This window comes from Chaetodon auriga, chromosome 13, assembly GCF_051107435.1.
Source record: "Chaetodon auriga isolate fChaAug3 chromosome 13, fChaAug3.hap1, whole genome shotgun sequence".
Classification (NCBI taxonomy): domain Eukaryota; kingdom Metazoa; phylum Chordata; class Actinopteri; order Chaetodontiformes; family Chaetodontidae; genus Chaetodon; species Chaetodon auriga.
This window is the reverse complement of record NC_135086.1, coordinates 22,992,641-23,014,210: the sequence shown is the minus strand read 5'-3', so window position 1 is coordinate 23,014,210 and position 21,570 is coordinate 22,992,641. Positions and strand designations below refer to the sequence as shown.

At 40.8% G+C, this 21,570-nt stretch overlaps 3 protein-coding genes across 3 annotated transcripts; 1 reads left to right on the top strand and 2 right to left on the bottom strand.

Annotated features, from left to right (window-relative positions):
- Window positions 1-232: 232 nt before the first annotated feature.
- LOC143330743 (trace amine-associated receptor 13c-like) lies at window positions 233-1,410 on the bottom strand. The gene is made up of 2 exons (XM_076747500.1): window positions 1,238-1,410; window positions 233-1,049 (listed from the first exon to the last, which is right to left on the bottom strand). Exons 1-2 carry the CDS (start codon window positions 1,408-1,410, stop codon window positions 233-235), a joined length of 990 nt encoding a protein of 329 aa, XP_076603615.1.
- Window positions 1,411-10,383: 8,973 nt separating this feature from the next.
- LOC143330754 (trace amine-associated receptor 13c-like) lies at window positions 10,384-11,460 on the bottom strand. The gene is made up of 2 exons (XM_076747512.1): window positions 11,288-11,460; window positions 10,384-11,200 (listed from the first exon to the last, which is right to left on the bottom strand). The coding sequence occupies exons 1-2, from the start codon at window positions 11,458-11,460 to the stop codon at window positions 10,384-10,386; spliced, it is 990 nt and encodes a 329-aa protein (XP_076603627.1).
- A 6,371-nt stretch (window positions 11,461-17,831) lies between these two features.
- Window positions 17,832-19,014, top strand: LOC143330604 (trace amine-associated receptor 13c-like). Its single transcript, XM_076747294.1, has 2 exons — window positions 17,832-18,004; window positions 18,198-19,014. Exons 1-2 carry the CDS (start codon window positions 17,832-17,834, stop codon window positions 19,012-19,014), a joined length of 990 nt encoding a protein of 329 aa, XP_076603409.1.
- Window positions 19,015-21,570: the final 2,556 nt, after the last annotated feature.

Sequence of the window (21,570 nt, the reverse complement as noted above, 5' to 3'; positions counted from 1 at the left end):
CTTTCATCCACACATTGCATTCATTACTGACCTTGCTGACTAAGATTGTTATTATATTTTAAAAGTTCACAAAGTGTCATTTTAGAAACTTGATTACAACGAAGAACCATTGAACCACAAGAACCAACCATGAAGAAATATTTTCTCTGCATTGAAAATGTCTTGTTAGTTACCTAAGAACATTATTGGCCACAAAAGCATAGACGGAATTTCTTCACACCACATTCTTTCTTTACAGAATGTTGGAATCACAGGAGTCAGCCTCCAGTATCTTAAGTGTGACAATGAGTTTGATAGATTTTCTGAACCAGGGGTAAAAAAAGGCATAGATCACAGGATTTAGACAGGAGTTAAAATAGAACAGACATATTACAAAGGCAGCAGATGAAGCATTGAGCATGGTGTCCTGGCCTGTAAGTGCAACACAAAAATATGGACAGACACATATCAGAAACACAACTACAACAACACCAAGAGTAGTAGCTGCTTTCAGCTCAGATTTCTTAGCAGTTACTTTCACTGAACATTGGACAGTGACAGTTGCAATGTGGGACCGCATGGCACGAGCCTGAGACACAGCCACCACAAATACTCTCATGTACAGAACTACAATAACAGTGACAGGACCAATAAAAGACAAAAACAGATCAACAAGTCCTGCAACATAATCAATAACAATCACACACTCTCCAACGCAGGAGTTATACTTGCCTGGTTGTTCCAGGTTATCCTTCAGCAGCAGTATGTGACAAAGAGCAGAACACATCCAACACAGAGAAACACAGATTTGAACTCTTTCTTGATTGACTTTGGTGGGGTAATGTAGAGGATCACAAATAGCCACATAGCGGTCAACTGATATGAGCACCATAGTTCCTATTGAGGCAGAGGTAATAATATAGTCGAAAACATAATACCCAGCACACATGAGGTCACCCAAAAACCAGCAGCCATCAATAAGGACAATTTGAAACAACATGAGGAGGCCCACAAAAAAATCGGAGACAGCCAGAGAGAGGAGGAGGAGGTTGGTGGGCGTTTGGAGCTGCCTGGAGAGATAAGAGGGCAATATATTTATCATTATTTGTTGTATTATTTATTACAGCAGACAAAAGCCATCACTAAAACACAAATACATTATTTAGAAACATGACATTTTTTCTTCACAGTCTGATAGTCACATCTTTCTCTCATGGTACCAGTGGCATGAAAATAATATGGTAAAATGTTTACTTACTTGAAGTGTGAGATGGAGATGATGACCAGCAGGTTGAGAGTCACAGTGAGGAGAGAGATGGAGGACAGTATGATATAAGTGAGCATGGATAAAGAGTGAGGATGCATAGTCTTCCTGCAGGAGGAGTTGAGGAGTTGTGGAAAGCAGAGTTCAGCTTCTTCAAGGGTTTTCATCATCAGGAGGTGGAGACGAGAAGCTGCTGAGCTCTTTCAGTTTTCTGCCTGAAGGGACTGAACATTTCTCTTTTATAACTCTGTCTTTCCTTTTCCATCTATTTCATCTCCCCCTCCCTTACGTAGCTTTCTTTCCGTCTCCAGTGACAATTTCCATGGTGCTCTGTGTTGGGGAACAGCAAAGGTCAGCATGTTATGGAGCCAGCTTTAGATTTCAAGTATACAGATCCTAGTTATTCTGCCTGCTTGCATTCACTTTTGAAAGTAAGGCATATCCTATTCTTGAGTTTGCACTCAAAAATTGAATACAATCTGAAGATAAAAACCTAATTCACATTCCTACTTGCGATGAGTACCAACAGTACAGAAATCATAATTCATGTGTGCAGCCTTGCTGTTGGGCTGAAGGGACAGCACAGGCACTTTTCTCTCATTCTGTTTGCAGGTTGGGAGGCCACACAGTAAGAACTCATTGCAGAATCCCAGACATTTGTGACCATCTGAGATGTTTATTTATTTATCAAATGAATTTTCATTTTTATATTTTTGAGGCATGTCAAAAAATACTGGACATCTAGTGTGCACAAGCACAGCCATTATAAAAAGTATCATATCATAGTATATACAGAAAAACTGAAACAAATTAAGTAAATGAAAAAACACACAACAAGAAATGAAAACAAAAATAAAAATAAATGAAATGAAAAGACAGACAAAAACTCTTAAGACTGAGACGGATCACTTCCCAAGTAAGTGGGGAATGTCTCTGCTCTGTCTGTCTAATCTGTGTCTGTGTTGCTGCACAGTGTGGCCGGCAGGTTTGGACCGACACCCTGAACACACCTGCATGCAATCTGACAATATGTATGGATGTATGGTATGAAACCATACAGTACTGAATATTTTTATTTAATGGAACTATGTAAATATTAAAAAATAGGCCAGAGAGTTGATCCTTGCAGAACTCCAGAAGCTGTTGGGGAGACACTCTGATGCACTCTGTGCAGCTACCAAGTGATGCAAAATAGTCTCTATCTTGAAGGAAGAACTTGAACAAGGACCACATTTTTGAAGAGGCCAAACCAAGCTGAAGTCTGTCTATTAATATATTGTGATCAACTGTATCAAATGCAGCAGCGAAGTCCAATAACATGAGGAAAGAGACTTCATCAGATTCCTGATGAGATTAATGCCATTCAGTGTTCTGCCCCTGTCAGAGTCCCCTTCCTTAACTAGACAGACAGATAACTTCTTCAATACACTCTAGACAATAAATGATGGATTTATTGCATACCACCACTTTTTATTGTCAGTATGAGAACTAATACTGAAATGAAGGAAAAAGAAACAGTGAGTGTGATAAGCCTCATTAAAATGCTTTTGATAGACATACTTACAGACAGGTTGTAGATGCCTGACTACACAGTTCCACAGCACTACTCAGTAAACTCAGAAGGAAGCATTTCAAGGCAGCATTGGAGGAGTTGAGTTGCGCCACGCGAGGACTGGGCTGCCTGTGAGTGCTTTGGGGCTGGGGAGGGGCCCACGGAAGCACACGCTGCTCACTGAGAAGAGTAAGAACGATACACGCTTACATGTCAGATTCTCCAAAAGTCTCCAATAACACAAGAAAAAGTCACTAGATTTGTCACCAGTCATTTTTTTTTTTTTTTTTTTTTTGCAAAAGAGTCACTAGAGGGTTCTGAATACTCACTAAATAAAGCGACAAACTCGTATAGTTAGCAACACTGGTTGGTGAGTATATCCACAACAGCAACCAGTGTATGTACATTATTGTTCTATGAATTAATGATCTGAGACAGGAATGATTGTCTTGCATTTTTCAGGTCTAAATATTATTTATGGTGAGTCTATCAAAAAGTTTGCTCAGCTTTTCGACACATTGTTTTTTATTTTTACTTTGCGCTGTGGGGTATACATCGTTACTAGAATGCCTGCCAGGGATCTTACATTCAGCAAAGCCAAATGTATTTTGTTATGGGATGGTTAAGAGATTGGCGTCTGTTTGCAAGAAAGAACAGGTTTAATCATTTTACAAACTGAGTTGGATACACCCTATTACCAGTATCTCTAACAAGGACAGGAATCTTCGCTATCATATGATCTGGACTCACTCACACAGAGTAGTTCTTTGTAAGGGACTTTCAAACAGGAACCTGAGGAACCTAAGCATTCAGAGATTTTACTTGATTGTACAGCAAGATCAACGTTCATAGATAGCAGAGAACGCCCCTGTAAGTTGGATGAAAGTGATCAGATTTGAAAAGGTCTGTTCTATTAAAATTGTCCATGTAAATAACATTTTTGGTAATGCAGTAGGCTTTTAGACAGATTTGGAGATGACATATTGTCAATCTCTTTGCCCATTTTTGGATTACCTGGGAGTTTGGCTCATCCTGGTGTGTTTAATGGCACCAAGCAAAGTAACACTAAAGTACAACCAAGTAGCAGACCAAGGCCCTCCTCGGTCTACTACTTCATCCATTCTTTCGCATTAGTTACGAATCCATTTTCAGAAACATGAGGAGACACTCAGCAGTGACCCCCTGCTTTCCTGCTACCAAAGTTTTGGATATTGTAGAGCAGATCCCCAGAGTTTTTGATAAATTTGCTAAACAGGTTTGTGCCCGCTGTAATGATGTTCCAAACAGGATGTCTGAAATACTAAAATACAACTTCAGCCGTCTTCTTGATACATTTAACACCAGTGGCCAAACTCTGGCCCAATTCTTCTCCTCAGAGGAGGTTGCAAACAATTTAACAGGATCTTCACACTTGTCCATTATATAATGTCCTATAATACTGTAATATAATTAATACCACCGGCAAGTGACTGTGACCAGAGCCTTAAGTATCCACAATTAAAACCCAACTGGGACTGACTCCTTGCAATACCTTAATGTTAAGGCTGCCTTGTTTAATATAAGGTCACTGACCAAGCAAATGACTTTTAGTATAAGAATTAAAAAAATAAATTAAAACAACCATTTAAGATAGAAGTTTAAATAATGATTTAATAATGATTATGATTAATAATGAAGTTCGTGACTATAGTCAGCTGAATGAACTGTGCCTCCCCTATCTGGATTTTGCAAGCAACATAATACGGAACCAGTTTTTTTAAGGGTGGTTACTTTGGCAGCAGATTCTAGACACTGCTATGTACGTTTGCTCTTTGACCATAGCACAGTTTTTGAAACCACTAATCATACTTGGCTAATAACTAGACTTAAGAATTGGGTGGGCATTTCTACAAAGGCCCTTGCATGGTTCCCTTCCTATTTGTCAAATTGGACATTTTATGTCTTGGTGCATTTATCTATTCAGCTGCACGGACATGTAGCATACCTCAAGGATCCATTAATGCAGCATTGCTATTCTCTCTGTATACGCTACCATTAGATCACATCATTCACCACCATAACATCTAATTTTACTGCTGAGCAGATGGTACACAGTCATATCTCTCCATTAAACCCTCTGAATGCAACAAGCTACACACATTGCAGAGCGGTATAGCTGAGGTGAGACACGGGATGTCACAAAGCTTTTTGCGGTTAAACTCTGACAAAACAGAGGTGCTTATCATGTGCCCTGTGCACCCGACTTCAGACAGAAACCAAACACTCTTCTCATGTCACCTCATTTTAGCCTCCTTGCACTGGTCATCAGTTTCTTTTAGAATCCATTTTAATATCTTATTCATGACTTACAAGGCTGTACATGGTCACGCAGAAAAGTACATCAATACATGTACATGAGTACATCAGCTATGGACAGCCAAGACCCACAGTGAGATTACGTCCACAAGACGGCTGTGAAATGCCTGGTTTGATGTAATCAAGACCTGTGGTGAATCAGTACCAGTGACAACCACAGAAAGCAGAGAGAGAAAGACACCAGACAAAGAGTTATATTAGAGCTTCGTCTTGATAGACTTCTTGTCTTTATTCTACTCTGTTTTTACCTAGATAATATTTTATTTTTGTGGTTTTATGCATTGTCTTTATTTTTATTTTCATCCTTATTTCAATCTCATTTAACATTCATTTTTATCCGTTTTTATGTTGATTCTGTCTCTTTTATCTAAAGCACAAATGCACTTGGTGCATGTGATTTAATTCTTGTAAAGCACTTTGAGCTGCAATTCCTGTATGAAAGGTGCTATACAAAAATAAAGTTTATTATCAGTGATGTCTTGTGTGATCTGTTAGATCTGCTGGGTTAGGCCTGGGTTCAATCTGTGGACAATTTTTCTGCTTTTAAATCTTGTTTTTTAAGTCCTGCCATTTTTTTTCTTCAGATGATACAGATATGTTGTGCAATCACTTGATTTTAAGTTTACCTCAAGTTCACCTTAAACATTTAACTTTGGTTCTACTGTTTGGATGATTTATTTATGAATTTCTTGTACATTGTCTGTTAATTGCATGCTTGCATTTTGTGTTATGTTTTTGTTTTTATTTTCATGGTTTATATGCTGTCTATGAAAAGCACTTCATGCTCTGTTCCTTGAACAGTGCTATACAAATAAAAAAAAAGTCTTCTTCGTCTTACTATTATTACTATGTGTTGTATTCCATTTTTTGTGGAATGAAGGTTTGCATCATAAGTTGATGTGTGGATATTACATCACATGTTTACTTTGGAACATGGATGTTTTTGTAACACCTCTGATTGGAATGATCCCTCTGAGATGAGAGTTTGTAATCATCTGACATTAATACAAGAAGGTGTGAATCGTTGACGAGAGAGATTTGTAAGGGACCATTAACTACATGTGGATGTTTGTTTTGTTAAGCGCTTGACGCAAACCAAGTCTCGTGGGCTTGGATCAGTCAGGTAGAGATGAGTGTATGTGTGTGTGTGTGTGTGTGTGTGTGTGTGTGTGTGTGTGTGTGTGTGTGCGTGTGTGTGTGTGTGTGTGTGAAAGAAAAATAGATGGGGAGAAGACAATAATGTAGCACAACACAACACAGAGTATAGTGAATTCTTCTTCTTGTACCTCCAGACCCGGCTCAGGACAGGTTAGGTGGTCAGAGGCTTTCCCATGAAAAGTCAAGTTTCAAGTTCTTTATTGTCATATGCACAACAATGACAGTAAATCAGACATCGGCAATGCAATTCTTAAGTCTCCAACAACGGAAAGCTTGGAGGGGACATTGGCAAAGAATTGCTGAATTATAGTCAGTGAACTGCGTTTTCAAATATGAGCTCCAGGTGGGAGAGGGCAGAGTGAAGGAAGCATGACCAACAGCCTACAAGCTGTAAATATATGTCCTACCTAAGTGTATTACAGAAAGACTGATGGAGTATGGTATTTTGTGTTACAATTACAATTACAATTAGTCATTTGGTAGACGCTTTTATCCAAAGCGACGTACATACACTCTCCGATGGCACAGCATCGGGGGCAGTTCTGGGGTTCAGTAGCTTGCCCAAGGATACTTTGGCATGTGGACTTCTCATGTTTATGTACATAATCACTGTGAGGTATGTTGTCAGGATTGTAAAAGTCGTGAAGTATGCACCAGGGATGTTACTGGCTACTAACAGGTTTAAGATGTTATCATTTTGATAATCTTGGATATGATCACAGCGATGGCCCATCGACCTCCACACACTTCAAACTGAGCATGAAGCACAGCTTGACTTCAGCCCCTGTTCTGTTCAGTATTTATGGTTCACTTTCAGATGAGTATTATATGTCATGGCTGTGGTCTCGAGTCATTGCGTCTCCCTGATACTGTGCTTTTTCCCCCCATCTCACTCTGCAGGTTGGAGCAGGAGAGAGAGGCGGGCCGAGTTACTCCAGGAGCGAGCTTCACGAGACGCACCTGCACCTCATCAGTTAATCAGCTCGGCTTCTTAAGGCACCTCATGCTCATCTCCTGTGCCAGACTGTTCCCTTTGTTCCCCGTCGCATGCAGCTTGCTGCCGTAGACTCTCTCGGCTCTAGTCCCGCTCCTCCCGTCTCCAGTGCTCTCTTCATACTGTTAATTCTGATCATTGTTGTTTTGATACTTTTCCCATTGTGGTGGTTTTCTGTTCTTACTCGCTTGTATGTGCTTTCCCTGGTTCAGGTGATTTTTGTTTTGTACTTTCGCCAAATAAATCCTGATTTTCTTTGTCTCCGCAACTGGGTCCTGGCCTTCCTTAGCACAAACCGTAACATTATAAACAATATTCTAGCTATCTGTCTGCATTTACGTGTCACATAGATTCTCATCCAAACACCAAGCCAAGGAAGCAGACTCACAGGTGTCAAAGGATGTTTCAAAAGATGCTTATGTGGATGAACATTTTTTACAATGTATTTTGAAAGAACCGTCATCCGCTGGGGAACAGCGAAGAACACACTGTCACAGCATCAGAAATGACGTGCCTGGAGGACAATTCATTTTGATATTTTAATTTCATCATCTCTGCCCCATAATTGCTAGTTCGTCTATCTCCTCTCTGGCTACATTTGTCACAGTCTGCCAGCTCTTTACCTGCTGCCACTCTCTCCCTCATCTGCACACATTTCCACACTGAGCTGGTATAGACCATAGTCTTTATTCACAACAGTTCCCTCATGAGCAAACACTTGGTGATGGTGGTGAGGAAAAACCTCCAATAGACAAAAGAAACATGGCAATTCTCCTTCACAGTCTGAAACTACATCACTTCTGTCTGTCAAGCCACCAGTGTTTGGTGATAAAATGATAAAATGTTTGCCTACTTGAAGTGTGAGATGGAGGTGATGACTAGGAGGTTGAGAGTCACAGTGAGACAAGTGATGGAAGACAGTATGATGTAAGTGAGCATGGACAAAGAGCGAGGATACACGGTCTTCCTGCAAAAAATAAAGGCACTGTTCTGTTTTCAGGACAGCCATGATCAGGACAAGGAAGTGGGGGGAGAGCAGATTCTGGTTATTGTAATGGCAAGAACCTGGTTATACACATGACTTATGGATATGTTCAAAGTTCTTGAAATAAACAGCCGTGTTCTGCCATGTGCCATTGAGGTCAGTGGTTTTGCCCTGGGAATACTGTAACAATCAATTTATATTTTTCAGGTAATTTTGTGAATGAGGGCTACCGTTATCCATGTTTACCTTCATTTTTTTGCTTTCACAGGACTTATCAGATCATGCAGGTGTGTGTGCTAATTAGTCTTCACTCTAAAATGTGTGCTTGTGCAGGTGAGTTTGTGTGGTGGAGATGTTGTGATTAGCACTGTTGTCTCACAACTGGAGAGACTGGGGTTTGACCTCCACTGTGGCCATATTTCCTCTTGCTTGATAAAGGTGCTCCTGCCATCACCCCTCACCAAAACGCTACTTTTTTGTCTCCATATTACAAGTAACCGTGAATCCCTACCATTGCCCTTTATCTAAAAATGGTAATTAGGGATTTAAATACACTGAAGCACTGCTTTTTAGCAAAAGTGAACACACAAACTGTCTTTATAATGTGTCTGCCTTTTGTACTTATTTCTACTTCTATTTCCTTTTCCCTTGGTATGAAATTTTTTTTTTTATTAGGGGTCATCCACGAACAATACAGTCATTAATTAATTAAGTCTCTTGTTTATAAAACTCCTCATTTTTTAGTGCATTATTGTGTGTGCCAGCTTATTCTTGGTGCCATGTAGTAACATCCTTTATACGATCATGTGTTTCACAAAATGTTTAACTTCACCCCATCCTTCCTTGTGAAAGACTGAGCCAGGAACAGGTCCGTTTGGAGCTTTCCCAGTCTTTTGTTGCTCCTGTCTCAACTTCTCTGAAACATGCTACTGAAATCAAATTAAGAATAAGCAAATATTTACAAAAGTCAATGAAGCTGATGAGATAAAACATAACATAACATAACATAACATAACATAACGTAACGTAACGTAACATAACACAAAAATATATTCAATCCATTAGCATTATATTAACATTAAATATATTACCTTTTTGTTTGCACTGTTTTTAATTGAGTATACCTCAAAAAAGGATTAGAAAATGATCCCATTCTGTTTTGCACAGTGTCCCAGTGTTTTTGGAATTGGGATTGTATGGGGTCATTGTTTCATATAGCAGTTTGCCTATCTTATCTTTTTGCCTATAATATTTCAGATATTATGTGTTGGATGATTCAGAACTTAAATAATAACTCTCCACAGTTTGACATATCATTACTATGCTGACCTCCTAATCCCCTAAATGCTCTGGCATAGTCTGCCTACGTATCTTAGATCAGTGTGTAGACTACTGTCATTGTACTCCTGCTCTGCCTTTTATTGTTTCTTCTTTATTCTTTGTAATGTGGCATATGTATAATATATTTTGTATTCATTTAAACTATTATTGAATGTCTGTACTGTAACATATATAGTTCCACATACAGAAAAACATAAAAATAGAATTGGAAAAAAGGAGATGTGCTTTTATTTTATTGTCCGTTTTCTCCTCCATGTTAATTTCCACACCAAGATTATGAGTGGGTGTATGTGTGTTATAATATTTATAACCAGCACCATTAGTAAAAAGAAAGACTAACTGATAAGGCATTTGGTTTTGAAAGAATACTTATCTAAACTTGAATTCACACTGTATGTGAAGCAGGGTTTATGACTAAAACCATTCAGGGTGCTGATATGTATCACTGAAATTCACATAGTATTAAATTATATTTCACCGCTGTAACAGAAAAAGTGACAGAAATGATGAAAAGGTGACAGTGAGGCTTATGGAGACTGACTCATTCAAAGATATTCCAGTCACAAACCATGAAAGGTACACCTTTTTCAGTTTTCTCACATATTTAGATTTTGTAATTTACTGTTTCAACAATGTGAAGAAATATGTTCTCTGCATTAAAAATGTCATATGAATTACACACAACATTGCTTCATAGGATGTGGGTCTAAAATATGCCGTAAGAATGTCTTCACACATCACATCATATTCTTTCTCTACAGCATGTTGGTCTTACTGGAGTCAGCCTCCAGTATCTTAAGTGTGACAATGAGTTTGATAGATTTTCTGAACCAGGGGTAAAAAAAGGCATAGATCACAGGGTTTAGACAGGAGTTAAAATAGAACAGACATATTATGAACGCAGAAGATGAAGCATTGAGCATTGTGTCCTGACCAGTAAGTGCAACACAAAAGTATGGGCAGACACATATCAGAAACACAACTACAACAACACCAAGAGTCCTGGCTGCTTTCAGCTCAGATTTCTTAGCAGTTACTTTCACTGAACACTGAACAGTGACAGTTACGATGTGAGACCGCATGGCACGAGCCTGAGACACAGCCACCACAAATACTCTCATGTACAGAACTACAATAACAGTGACAGGACCAATAAAGGACAAAAACAGATCGACAAATCCTGCGACATAATCAATAACAAGCACACACTCTCCAACGCAGGAGTTATACCTGCCTAGTTGCTTCAGATTATCCTTAAACCGCACACAGTGAAAAATTACTGAAAATACCCAACACACAAAAACACAAATTTGAACTCTTTCTTGATTGATTTTGGTGGAGTAATGTAGAGGATCACAAATAGCCACATAGCGGTCAACTGATATGAGCACCATAGTTCCTACTGAGGCTGAGGTCAGAGTGTAGTCCGAAACATAATACACAGCACACATGATGTCACCCAAAAACCAGCAGCCATCAATAAGGACAGTTTGAAACAACATGAGGAGGCCCACGAAGAAATCAGAGACAGCCAGAGAGAGGAGGAGGAGGTTGGTGGGCGTTTGGAGCTGCCTGGAGAGATAAGAGGAACATATACTGGTCATTATTTGTAGTATGAATTATCATCCCAGCAAAAAAAAACACAAAAACATTACTTACTTGTAGTGTGAGATGGAAATGATGACTAGCAGGTTGAGACTTGCAGTAACCAGAGAGATGAAGGACAGCACAATATATATAAGTATGGCTAGAGAGGGAGGATGCTGGGTCTTCCTGCATGAAGTATTGAGGAGTTGTGGAAAGCAGAGTTCAGTTCCTTCTGTCATCTCCATCATCAGTGAGAGGAGGAGATGAGAAGATCCTGAGCACTGGCAGCTCTCTGATGGCAGGTTTCTTTCAAATACTGAATATGTTTTCATCATGCTCCTCCTTCTATTTTTTATTCCTGCGGGCACCGGGGGTGTGTCCTCCACCATGCCTTCGGTGCCTGCTGCTTGAGGAAAAAGGCCTTTCTGTGTGGAGTTTGCATGTTCTCCCCGTGTTCACCTGGGGTATCCTCCACCACCTCGTGTGCAGTGTCCTGCATGTACATGTGTGTGACGAATAAAGGGGAATGTCTCCCCCCGATTCTCTCTTCTCTTCTCTTCTCTTCTCTTCTCTTCTCTTCTCTTCTCTTCAAAAAATATCTGGCATAACAAATTAAGCATTGTTGGATATGTAAGGTTGTATGCAAATGAAGAGGGCAGTGTGCCATGTCTACAGGGTCTGCATCTTTTTTACTGTACATCCAGTCACAGTGCCATGTATGCAGAAAATAAATAGGATTACCTGTGAGGAAACATGATTGCTTTGTTGCACTTTTTCTAGCACACTTTAGGCATTCTTTTTTATATGACTTATAAAAGTATGGTAAGTCAGTAGCACATTCTCAGCCTACTGACTAAATGCATAGTTCAAAATCCATTACAGTATAATGAAACTGTCTGTGACTAAAACATTTGACTAAAATTGAACAAAAACTGGATTCCATGGACTAAATCTTGACGAAAACAAAATAAAGATAGATAGATAGATAGATAGATAGATAGATAGATACTTTATTCATCCCCAAGGGAAATTCACAAATTCAAGCATATTCCACAAATTTAAAGTAAAAGGCATGCAATAAATAATCCAAAAGCACAGCAAGCAAAGAATTAAAAGTTAAAAGTAAAAATGTGCAGTGCAAACAGAATGCAAATTAAGATGCATGTTGAACAGAGTGTTGTACAGATTCCATTAAGAACATTGAGGACATTAATGTTTAATGTCCCTGGCCTCTCTTCTCCACAGGGGTGTAGGTTTTCTTTTGATTGTTTTGGTTAAAAGTGGAGCTACTGAGTTGAGAGTGGACTTCAGTTTACTGTTGAAATTATCAACGATAACATCACAGGGTTTGCAAATTTGCAGCTACTTCAGAAGTTAGGTAGCGCCTCCTCACTGTTCTCACCGGGGCCTCTCGCTGGTTAAAACTGGTGATGTTAAAAAACACACAGTAGTGGTCAGACACTGCCAGATCGACAACAGAGGGCACACCAATGGACAGGCCACGGGTTATGACCAGGTCCAGGGTGTGTCCTCTGTTGTGAGTTGGCTGTGTGACGTGCTGCTTAAAATCTAGATAATTTAAAAGATTTAAAAATTCTCTGGATATTGGATCCGAGGTGTCATCAACATGTAGATTAAAATCACCAGTTATTAAAATCTTCTTGTAAGAGGTGTGAATGATTGATAAAAGATCTGAAAAGTCACTAATAAAAGAGCTAGAGTGATGGGGCGGTCTATATACAGTGATGCAGAGACTTGGAGGGCTGCTAAAAACAAAGGCGTGATGCTCAAATGATGTGTACTGTTAAAAGACACTTCAATAGAATTCAGTGTGTTATTTGAGATTGAAGCAGGTCTGCCTCCTTTCCTACGCCGTCTAGTAGAAAACAAAAAAATTTAAATTTGGTGGGGAAGCCTTGGTGAGAACAACAGGTGTGCCAGTGCCAAGTCATGTCTCGGTTATAAGAAGACAGTCTAACTTATAATCTAGAATCACATCATTCATTAGAAAAGTCTTGTTTAAAAGAGAGTGCACGTTCAGCACTGCCACGTTAATGTTCGTGCTGAACGTGGGCTCATTTGGGGTGGGGGGGCTGACTGTACCGCGGACAGTTTACAAAATACATGTATTGGTGTAGTGTAAGCAAATCATGCAGCTTAACATGGTGAGCAAAAATTAAAGCTTCCTGAAGAGAAAAAATAGAAAAGTACGTTTTCTGAAGAACGACATCAAGCTACTCAGCATGACTATGAGCAGCAATAAAAGACTGAGAAAACGACAGAACGGAAATACAACTGAACACGACTAAAGACAAAAGAGAAGACTAGAAGGAAACTCAGAGGACAACAACTGTAAGAGGCAAAAGAAAAACTCAAACTAAGCGTCTGCTGCGCGCTACAGACAATATAATCGCCTCAGGGTGTGTCTAATCAATAGGCCGTCACGCATGTGGGATGGTTCTCAGGCGCGCGATGTGGTTTCACCTTCCTTCCATTAATTAATGGTTCATACAAGGGGCTCATCTGCTTCTCACTATGGTCAATCAGATATATTTTAAATGATCAGTTTTCAAAGACATTTCAACATCGTTCACAACATGCGTCAGACACCTTGGATGAACAATGACAACATTCAACAATAATCATGATAACATTTTCTAATACTCATCCTAATATACATGATGACTAAGGGTATAACTTAATTTAGCTTAATATGACAAAGAAATAAAGAAAGGCAGATTATATTTGCCGAAATGATTAGCACTATTATCGTTACTACTAATAACTGTCTCATGTCAAGCATATACAACCTAACTGCTACGAACCTCTAGATGGCAGTATGGTTCCATGGTAGAAACTCAGACAAACTTTTTAGGAGAATTAAAATCACAGTTTTGTCATTTTATAAGCTAGAAACACCGGAAAAACATTGATAGCATACAGATTATGGGTTTAATACTGTAAGAAGATCCATAGTTAACTCAAACACATAGATTTCATTATCCTGGTGTGATGGGAAAAGAGGCACACAGTCATACAAAAACAGTTTGCTTCAGGCTCGGGAGAGAAGGAGCCCCGCCATGGGTCCCACTCCGAGACCTCTTCCGCCTGCTGACGACCACTTCGGTCCAGGGGGTCGCCTTGCTTGGAGTGGAGCAGACAGTTTGATGACAGGAGGAGGATGGATCCCACACAACTGTGTGCCTGAGTGCAGAGGTGGTGTTCTGTGATGCGGACTCACCAGTCTGTGAGGACTCCAGCCAGCTGGTCAACGTCGGGAGACAGGACCTGAAGGTGGCCAGCAGGGAATCCTTCCTCTGCAGCTCCCTCTGACATTCATTTATTGTCCTCGAGAAGGTCAGTGATCTTTTTGTATGCTTTTTTTAGCAGTTGTTCCACCTCTCTTGATGAGAGAGGTGACACTAACACTCAGCAAGGAGCGTGCACAGTCCCTTCCTCCTCACCGACCCCATGACTGTTCCACCAACCTGGTGACGCCCTTTGGGCTCACCAACTTTCCTGCAGTGTTTCAGGCACTGATTAATAATGTCCCTACGGACTTTCTAAATCAGTTTGTCTTTGTCAAAGTGGAGAAATGTGAGTTTCATACTAACACCATCTCTTTTCTGGGGTTTGTTATTCAGGAGGGCAGCCTGAAGGCTGATCCGTAAAAGATCAGAGTGGTGGAGGAGTAGCCAGTCCCAGAAACCCGAAAGGGTTTTGGGGACTGGCTGTTAAGCTAGCACTGGAGGAATGGATACACTGGCTTGAGGGGACTGAGCAGCCATTAGTGGTGTGGACTGATGACAAAAACAGCCTAAATCAAACTGGCCAAGGCCCAGTGGGTGTTGTTCTTCAGCAGGTTTAACTTTTCACTCACCTACAGACCCGGTTCCAGGAATAACAAGCCTGATGCACTGCACCGCCAGTTTGCTCTCCCAGGCTCTGAGGCCAAACCTGGAATCATCACTCCCGAGGATCGAGTCACCGCAGCTCTCTCTTGAGAGATTGAGGGGGTGATTAGAGAGGCCCAGCAGCACCATCCGGATCAAGGTAATGGACCCAAAGACAGACTGTTCATACCACACACTGTTTGTTCACAGGTGCTGAACTGGAGCCACGCTAACCTCCTGGCCTGCCATTGTGGAGCCAACCATACCATCTCGCTGCTTAGGTGGCACTTCTGGTGGCCATCACTTGAGGCTGATGCTCATGAGTATGTTGCTGCCTGTACCACCTGCTGCGAGACCTGCCTCACATAAAGCACCGGCCGGTCTCCTCCACTCGCTGCCCACACCAGGGAGACCCTGGTCTCATATTGTGGTCGACTTTGTCACTGGATTACCACCATGGGAAGCATTTGCCAAAGCTTTGGGGGCCAGAGTCAGTTTTACTTCTGGTTTCTATCCACAGTCTAACGGGCAGGCAGAGAGGGCAAACCAAGATTTGGAAACGGCGCTATGGTGCCTATGTACTGACAACTCATTGGAGTGGAGCTCCGAGGTCATCGGTGGCAATCCTGCCTTTACTTCTGGTGGACGTCAGACGACAGGGCACAGGACTGAGGAGCACTCTTGGGTGCTGCATACATTCATTCTCAACTCCACCCTTATCAATCCATCGGGGGGGGGGGTCTCTACACCTGGCCTGCTCTGCCTCCACAGGTGCACACCTGATGCACATGACACGGATTAAGGCACAGGGTAAAAGGGGAGAGCTCTCTCTTACCTGTTGCTGGATTGTCCTGAATTCTAGGTGTTGTTGTGATTCCTACAAGTGTGAGTACTTGCTACACCATCGCCTCTTCTCATGAGTTTGCTAATGTCTTTTCATGAACTGCCACTTATAGTGTGCTTTTGTGTTTTAGTTGCCTGCCTGCCGTGTCAGCGTGTGCCTTGCCTCTGACTCGTTTCAATGGAGTTTCCTTAGTTTTTCCCTCCTTCTTTCCCTCCACTCATTTTAAGTGCACTTTTGTTTGCCACATTACTTATTGAAATAAATATTGTTTATTATCTTCAATTCCTCTGGTCTGCATCCCTGGGTCCAAACAAATTAGGGCGTTTGGCCTAACAATAATATCATCAATGAAAAGTTTTTTGAGTTTTTTTTCATTGGTGCAGCCTTGGCAGCATGGTGAATTTCGATGTTTCACTATGAAACAAAAAGTTAATAAGATAAGATGAGATAAGACTAAATGGATCCTGCACTGGGGAAATGTACTTTTGTTATTATTGAATTCAGTGTTGTTGTTACTCAAATACACACAGTGCAATCTTACCTAAACTTCACATTTGAGAAAAGCCCCAGCCTGAGGGCATCTACATGCCAATTAAGAGTCATAAGCATTTGTCTTGTCTGACAATCATCATTTGATTCACCTGAAATGTTCATGGTGTGGTGTACACTTGACACACTGTATAATGTATAATTAGTGGGTGTTTTCTGTTGCCATTGGAAGTGATATTGAAATCCTCTGTGCAGCGTCCAAAACACATGAAGATTCAGAGCTGTCCCCTCCACTTGGTGTCCAGTATTGAGGACGCAGTTGCTGCAAAGCCTGACTTGTGAGGGAAGGTGTGAAGATCCTTTCATCACTGCTTGCAGCTTTAAATGGCTTTGTTTTCACAGGTATCAGCTGCTGGGGTTCTTTCACTGCTGTCTATGCTAAGAGCTTCATCTCTGGACTTCAGATATCTGATATTCAGCCCTCAGCCCCTGCTAAATTTTGTTAAGATTCTGTAGAGGTCTTGAGCTGCAGTAAGTGTGAACACATCACCACTTGGTCGTGGCACTGCAGAACACTGTTGTGATGGTGCACCTACTTTTGCGCTGTTTGCGGGCCTAAACCTTCCAGCAGTGACAGGTTCCAGTCACTCGGTTAACAGGTGCTGTACCACTGATGGTTCAGCGGTGTAGTCTTATCGGTCAACAGCCATGGCCTTAAGTTGAGAGCACTAATGTGTTGGTGTATATACAGTTTCTGATCAGAGACTTGTAATTAAGTACTATTATTATGCAATTATTTTGGAGGCCACTGTAACTCTTTGTGAAGTGCGTGGGTATGTGTTGGGTTGAGGACATAAGCAATGTATCAGACTGCACAGCAGAGATCTGCAGCTCATGGGCTGAAACTAGGGCATTTCAGCCTTTGCAAGCCTCATTTCACGGAACAGGGCTCTTCCCAAAGCTATGGAAATTTGAGGCAGGGTTTTCAAATTTTTGTCAATTTGAGGCAGTTTTTCAGACACAGGGCTCATCACACACTCTAAAACAATGTCAAGACCAGACCAATTCCTCAGCAAATCTTGGTGCCTGATGAAAGTGTACATTTTGCCCATGGTGATAGAGATACTGTGAAGGAGGAGGGACTTCAGAAGATAAAAATAGCAGTTGTAGGGTAAAAAAGGACTTGGGGATGAAGTGGATGAAATGGAGAGAAGAGATAAATCAGCTGTATAAGAGCTTTGGTCACAAAGCTACCAGAGCTCAGCAGCCTCTCCTCTCATCCTTTTTCTCTGAATCAGAATCAGAATCAGAAAAAGCTTTATTGCCAAGTAAGATTTTACACATACGAGGAATTTGTTTTGGTGAAGTTGGTGCATGACACCAACTGATGATGGAGACCCCAAAAGAAAATGAACTTTGCTTTCCACAGCTCCTCAACACCTCATGCAGGAAGCCAGAGCGCCCATACTCTGGGGTTGTGCTTATTTACATTCTGCTGTCCTTCATCTCTCTGCTCACTGTGACTCTCAACCTGCTGGTCATCATCTCTATCTCCCACTTCAAGTAGCAAAATATTTAATCAATTTATGAATGTGATACATAGAAATTATATTTTCTATTACAGATCTGTCTATATATTGATTTATGTTTTTAAACACTTATATTTTACTTATGGATCATGTCTGCTAAATATTATAATGGAATTGTGATTGATACTACAAACAGTCATACATATGATGACCCTCTTTCAATCCAGGCAGCTCCATACCCCTACCAACCTCCTGCTCCTGTCCCTGGCTGTCTCAGATTTCTCCGTGGGCCTCCTGATGCCTGTACAGATTCTCTTCATAGATGGCTGTTGGTTTTTCGGTGACCTAATGTGTACTCTGTATTATATTTTAGACTTCATTATTACTTCTACCTCAGTAGGAACAATGGTGCTCATATCAGTTGACCGCTATGTAGCCATTTGTTACCCTCTGCATTACTCCACCAAAATCACTGTGAGAGGAGTTACAATCTGTTCTTGCCTTTGTTGGATCTGCTCCGTTCCATTCAATAGTCTTATAATGAAGGATAACTTGAAACAACCAGGAAGGTATAATTCCTGTTCTGGAGAGTGTGTGATTGTCATTAACAACATTGCAGGAGTTGCTGACCTCATTTTGACCTTTATTGGTCCTGTCACTGTCATCATAGTTCTGTATATGAGAGTATTTGTGGTGGCTGTGTCTCAGGCTCATGCCATGAGGTCCCACATTGCAGCTGTCACACTTCAGCGTTCAGAGAATGTGCTCGTTAAGAAATCAGAGTTGAAAGCAGCCAGGACTCTTGGTGTTATTGTAGTTGTGTTTCTGACATGCCTTTGCCCATATTACTGTTCATCACTTGTAGGCCAGAACACCTTGTTTGGCATTACATCTGTGCCCTTAGAGACTTGGTTGTTCTATTTTAATTCTTGTTTAAACCCAGTGATCTATGCTTTTTGCTACCCCTGGTTTCAAAAATCTGTCAAGCTCATTGTAACCTTCAAGATACTCCAGCCTGACTCCTGTGAGGCCAAGATACTGTAGAGACTGTGCAGGCATCGTTTACAAATCCAAACATCTGGACAAAAAATATTTTCATTTGCACTTTAAAGTGCATGTTACAGAAATCTGCAGAAAGTTTGTCATTCTCTTAATTTGCTATTATATACAATAATCACAATAATCAATATGTGAGTAAATGCAAGGCTGATACCCAATAAAAAAGCACTGAAAAATTATATTTGCCTACATTTGCTACTTAGACAAAGCAGAGTGTGTTGCTCTCTGACAGAGCCAGGCACACACATACATATACAAACACAACTCTTTTGTACAGAGTTTGCTGAAAGTTGGAGCTACAGAGATGGCCCACATTTCCCATTAGGCTGCGCTGTACAAAGTAGTTTAAATTTTATGTTTTATGTTCCAAAATGCAAAAGATACTTTTTGTCAGTGTTTGTAATGTGTCTGTTCAGAACATGGTGGTTTATGTTGGTAATGTAATTTTTGTGCTGTTTTATAGTTTTAACCATGAGTGAGGTAACTGTTAAATGTGTTGAAAGCTGTATTTACTAAATTTTGAGTTTTTGTTCCCTTTGTTGAATATCATTAAATGGATAACATTGCTGATAGCTCCACAACTTTTAATTGGAGCAGCTGTGTTTTACTTGACATAGTAAATTTAAAATATTAAAACTTTCCTGGTAACGCATTTACAAAAAAAGTTGGGATGCTCAATTGAAAACATTACAAAGACAGTATACGTAATGTTTTGCCTCATCAACTTCACTAATATTTGCAAATATCTGCTTAATCTGAATTTGATGCAGCAACACATTTCAAACAAGTTGGGACAGTAGCAACTAAAGACTGAGAAAGATGTGGAATGCTCAGTGCTGTTGTGATCATATGTTTGTATGAAGGATATAAATACATTGGCTCTGGAACACTGTGTAAACTGTTGTCCGTAAACACAGCTTGTTTGTATATGACTGCAGTTTTTCACAGCATCGAAATTTTTTGGAATTGGAGTTGTATTGTATCGCTTTTGTAAAACGTTGCACTGGTGTCCACAGAAGGACAGTTGCTAAATTAACACTTAAATCTTCTTACAACCATATTATTGTGTGTTATATACAATTTATTCAACATTTATATAGTGCGTATTAATGCTAAATAGAGTGACTTAAATCAGTGGTTCTCAACCTTTTTTGGATAAACGCCCCTGTACTCAAAGCTTACACCTCTTGCTGCCCCCCATCAACGAGTAAGCAGCTGGAACCCCTGTACATTGATATTTTACTGGCCTATTTGAGATGTATCTGCATTCATAGCCACTGTATCCCTGTCATTAAACACAGTTTGATAGTTATTATAATTCAATCAAATAATACTGTAAATGTATTGTTAAATGTAAAATTAATGAAGGTTACGCTTTTTTAATGGTTGAACATATATTTATTATCAAATTCCAACATTAATTAGGCTCCTTCGCTGATCTAACTTGAGGAACCAATCACAGTTGAAGATAATATGTGTGTGGGAAAAAAGAGACCAGAAAGTGAAAACGCACGCGGCTCTGAGTGAGAAGCAGCTGAGGTGGTGAATGACTGTCACTGATATAGAAACGCCCCCTATTTGCAGCAAAACAGCCCCTCAGCTATCTTGCTTGTAGCGCCCCCCGACGTTCTCTGAACGCCGGCCCCATTGAGAAACCCTGCCATAAAGGAATGGTGCGACGTTCTGAGGAATAAATATATTCACTTTGTCCCTGAGAGTCAGGTGATGAGATCAATACCCAGCAGCCAGTTAGCTGAGCTTGCACTCATAAAAAGTGGAAAAAAGGGACACAGTCAGACAGGCCAAGAAATAGAACTGCAAACAACTCCCTGCAACAAGCACAACCTGTTGTTTTGACATCTGGAGCAACTGGAGCCAGGAGAGAGAGCTCATGCGGTGGGAGATCAGCAGCCTGAAAGTCCAGCTGCACGAGGCCATGCTTCCACGTGACCACGCTGCACAGCAGGAAATGGAGAGCCAGAGAGGTACCGGAATGAAAAATCAAGACAATATGGATCGGCTGACTGGTGACGCCTTTCATTCAAACTGCAGAACATGATGGAAGCCAACGCCAGTCTTGAAAAGGAGATCGAGGCATTGAAGTTGGAGCTCTTTGCCGAAAAGCAGTCCGGTGCAGCGGCTGAGGACAAACTTGAGACGAGCACTCGGAGTCTGAAGGCGCAGCTCTCAGACAAAGACAATGCACAGCTTGAGGCTGATGGTCTTGATCAGCTGACCAAGGCCATTTCAATCAAACTGGAGCAAATGAGGGAAGTGAAGGACAGCCTTGAAAATGAACGTAAGGTAGCAAAGGTGGAGCTCCTTGCAGAAAAGCACACGAAGGAAGCAAACGCCAGCCTTGAAAAGCAGATTGAGGTGTTGAAGGTGGAGCTCCTTACTGAAAAGCAGTTCCGTGCAGCAGCTGAAGACAAACTTCAGATGAACACTCGGAGTCTGAAGGCACAGCTTTTAGACAAAGACGCTGCACAGTATGAGGCTCTCATAAGAGTAGAACAGCTGCAGAAAGAGCTGATATTTGAG

Coding starts and splice junctions, on each gene's coding strand:
- LOC143330754 (XM_076747512.1), bottom strand. CDS start 11,460: ATGGAGATGACAGAAGGAACTGAACTCTGCTTTCCACAACTCCTCAAT. Junction 11,201..11,287: donor ATTTCCATCTCACACTACAA/GTAAGTAATGTT, acceptor TTATCTCTCCAG/GCAGCTCCAAACGCCCACCA.
- LOC143330743 (XM_076747500.1), bottom strand. CDS start 1,410: ATGAAAACCCTTGAAGAAGCTGAACTCTGCTTTCCACAACTCCTCAAC. Junction 1,050..1,237: donor ATCTCCATCTCACACTTCAA/GTAAGTAAACAT, acceptor TTATCTCTCCAG/GCAGCTCCAAACGCCCACCA.
- LOC143330604 (XM_076747294.1), top strand. CDS start 17,832: ATGGAGACCCCAAAAGAAAATGAACTTTGCTTTCCACAGCTCCTCAAC. Junction 18,005..18,197: donor ATCTCTATCTCCCACTTCAA/GTAGCAAAATAT, acceptor CTTTCAATCCAG/GCAGCTCCATACCCCTACCA.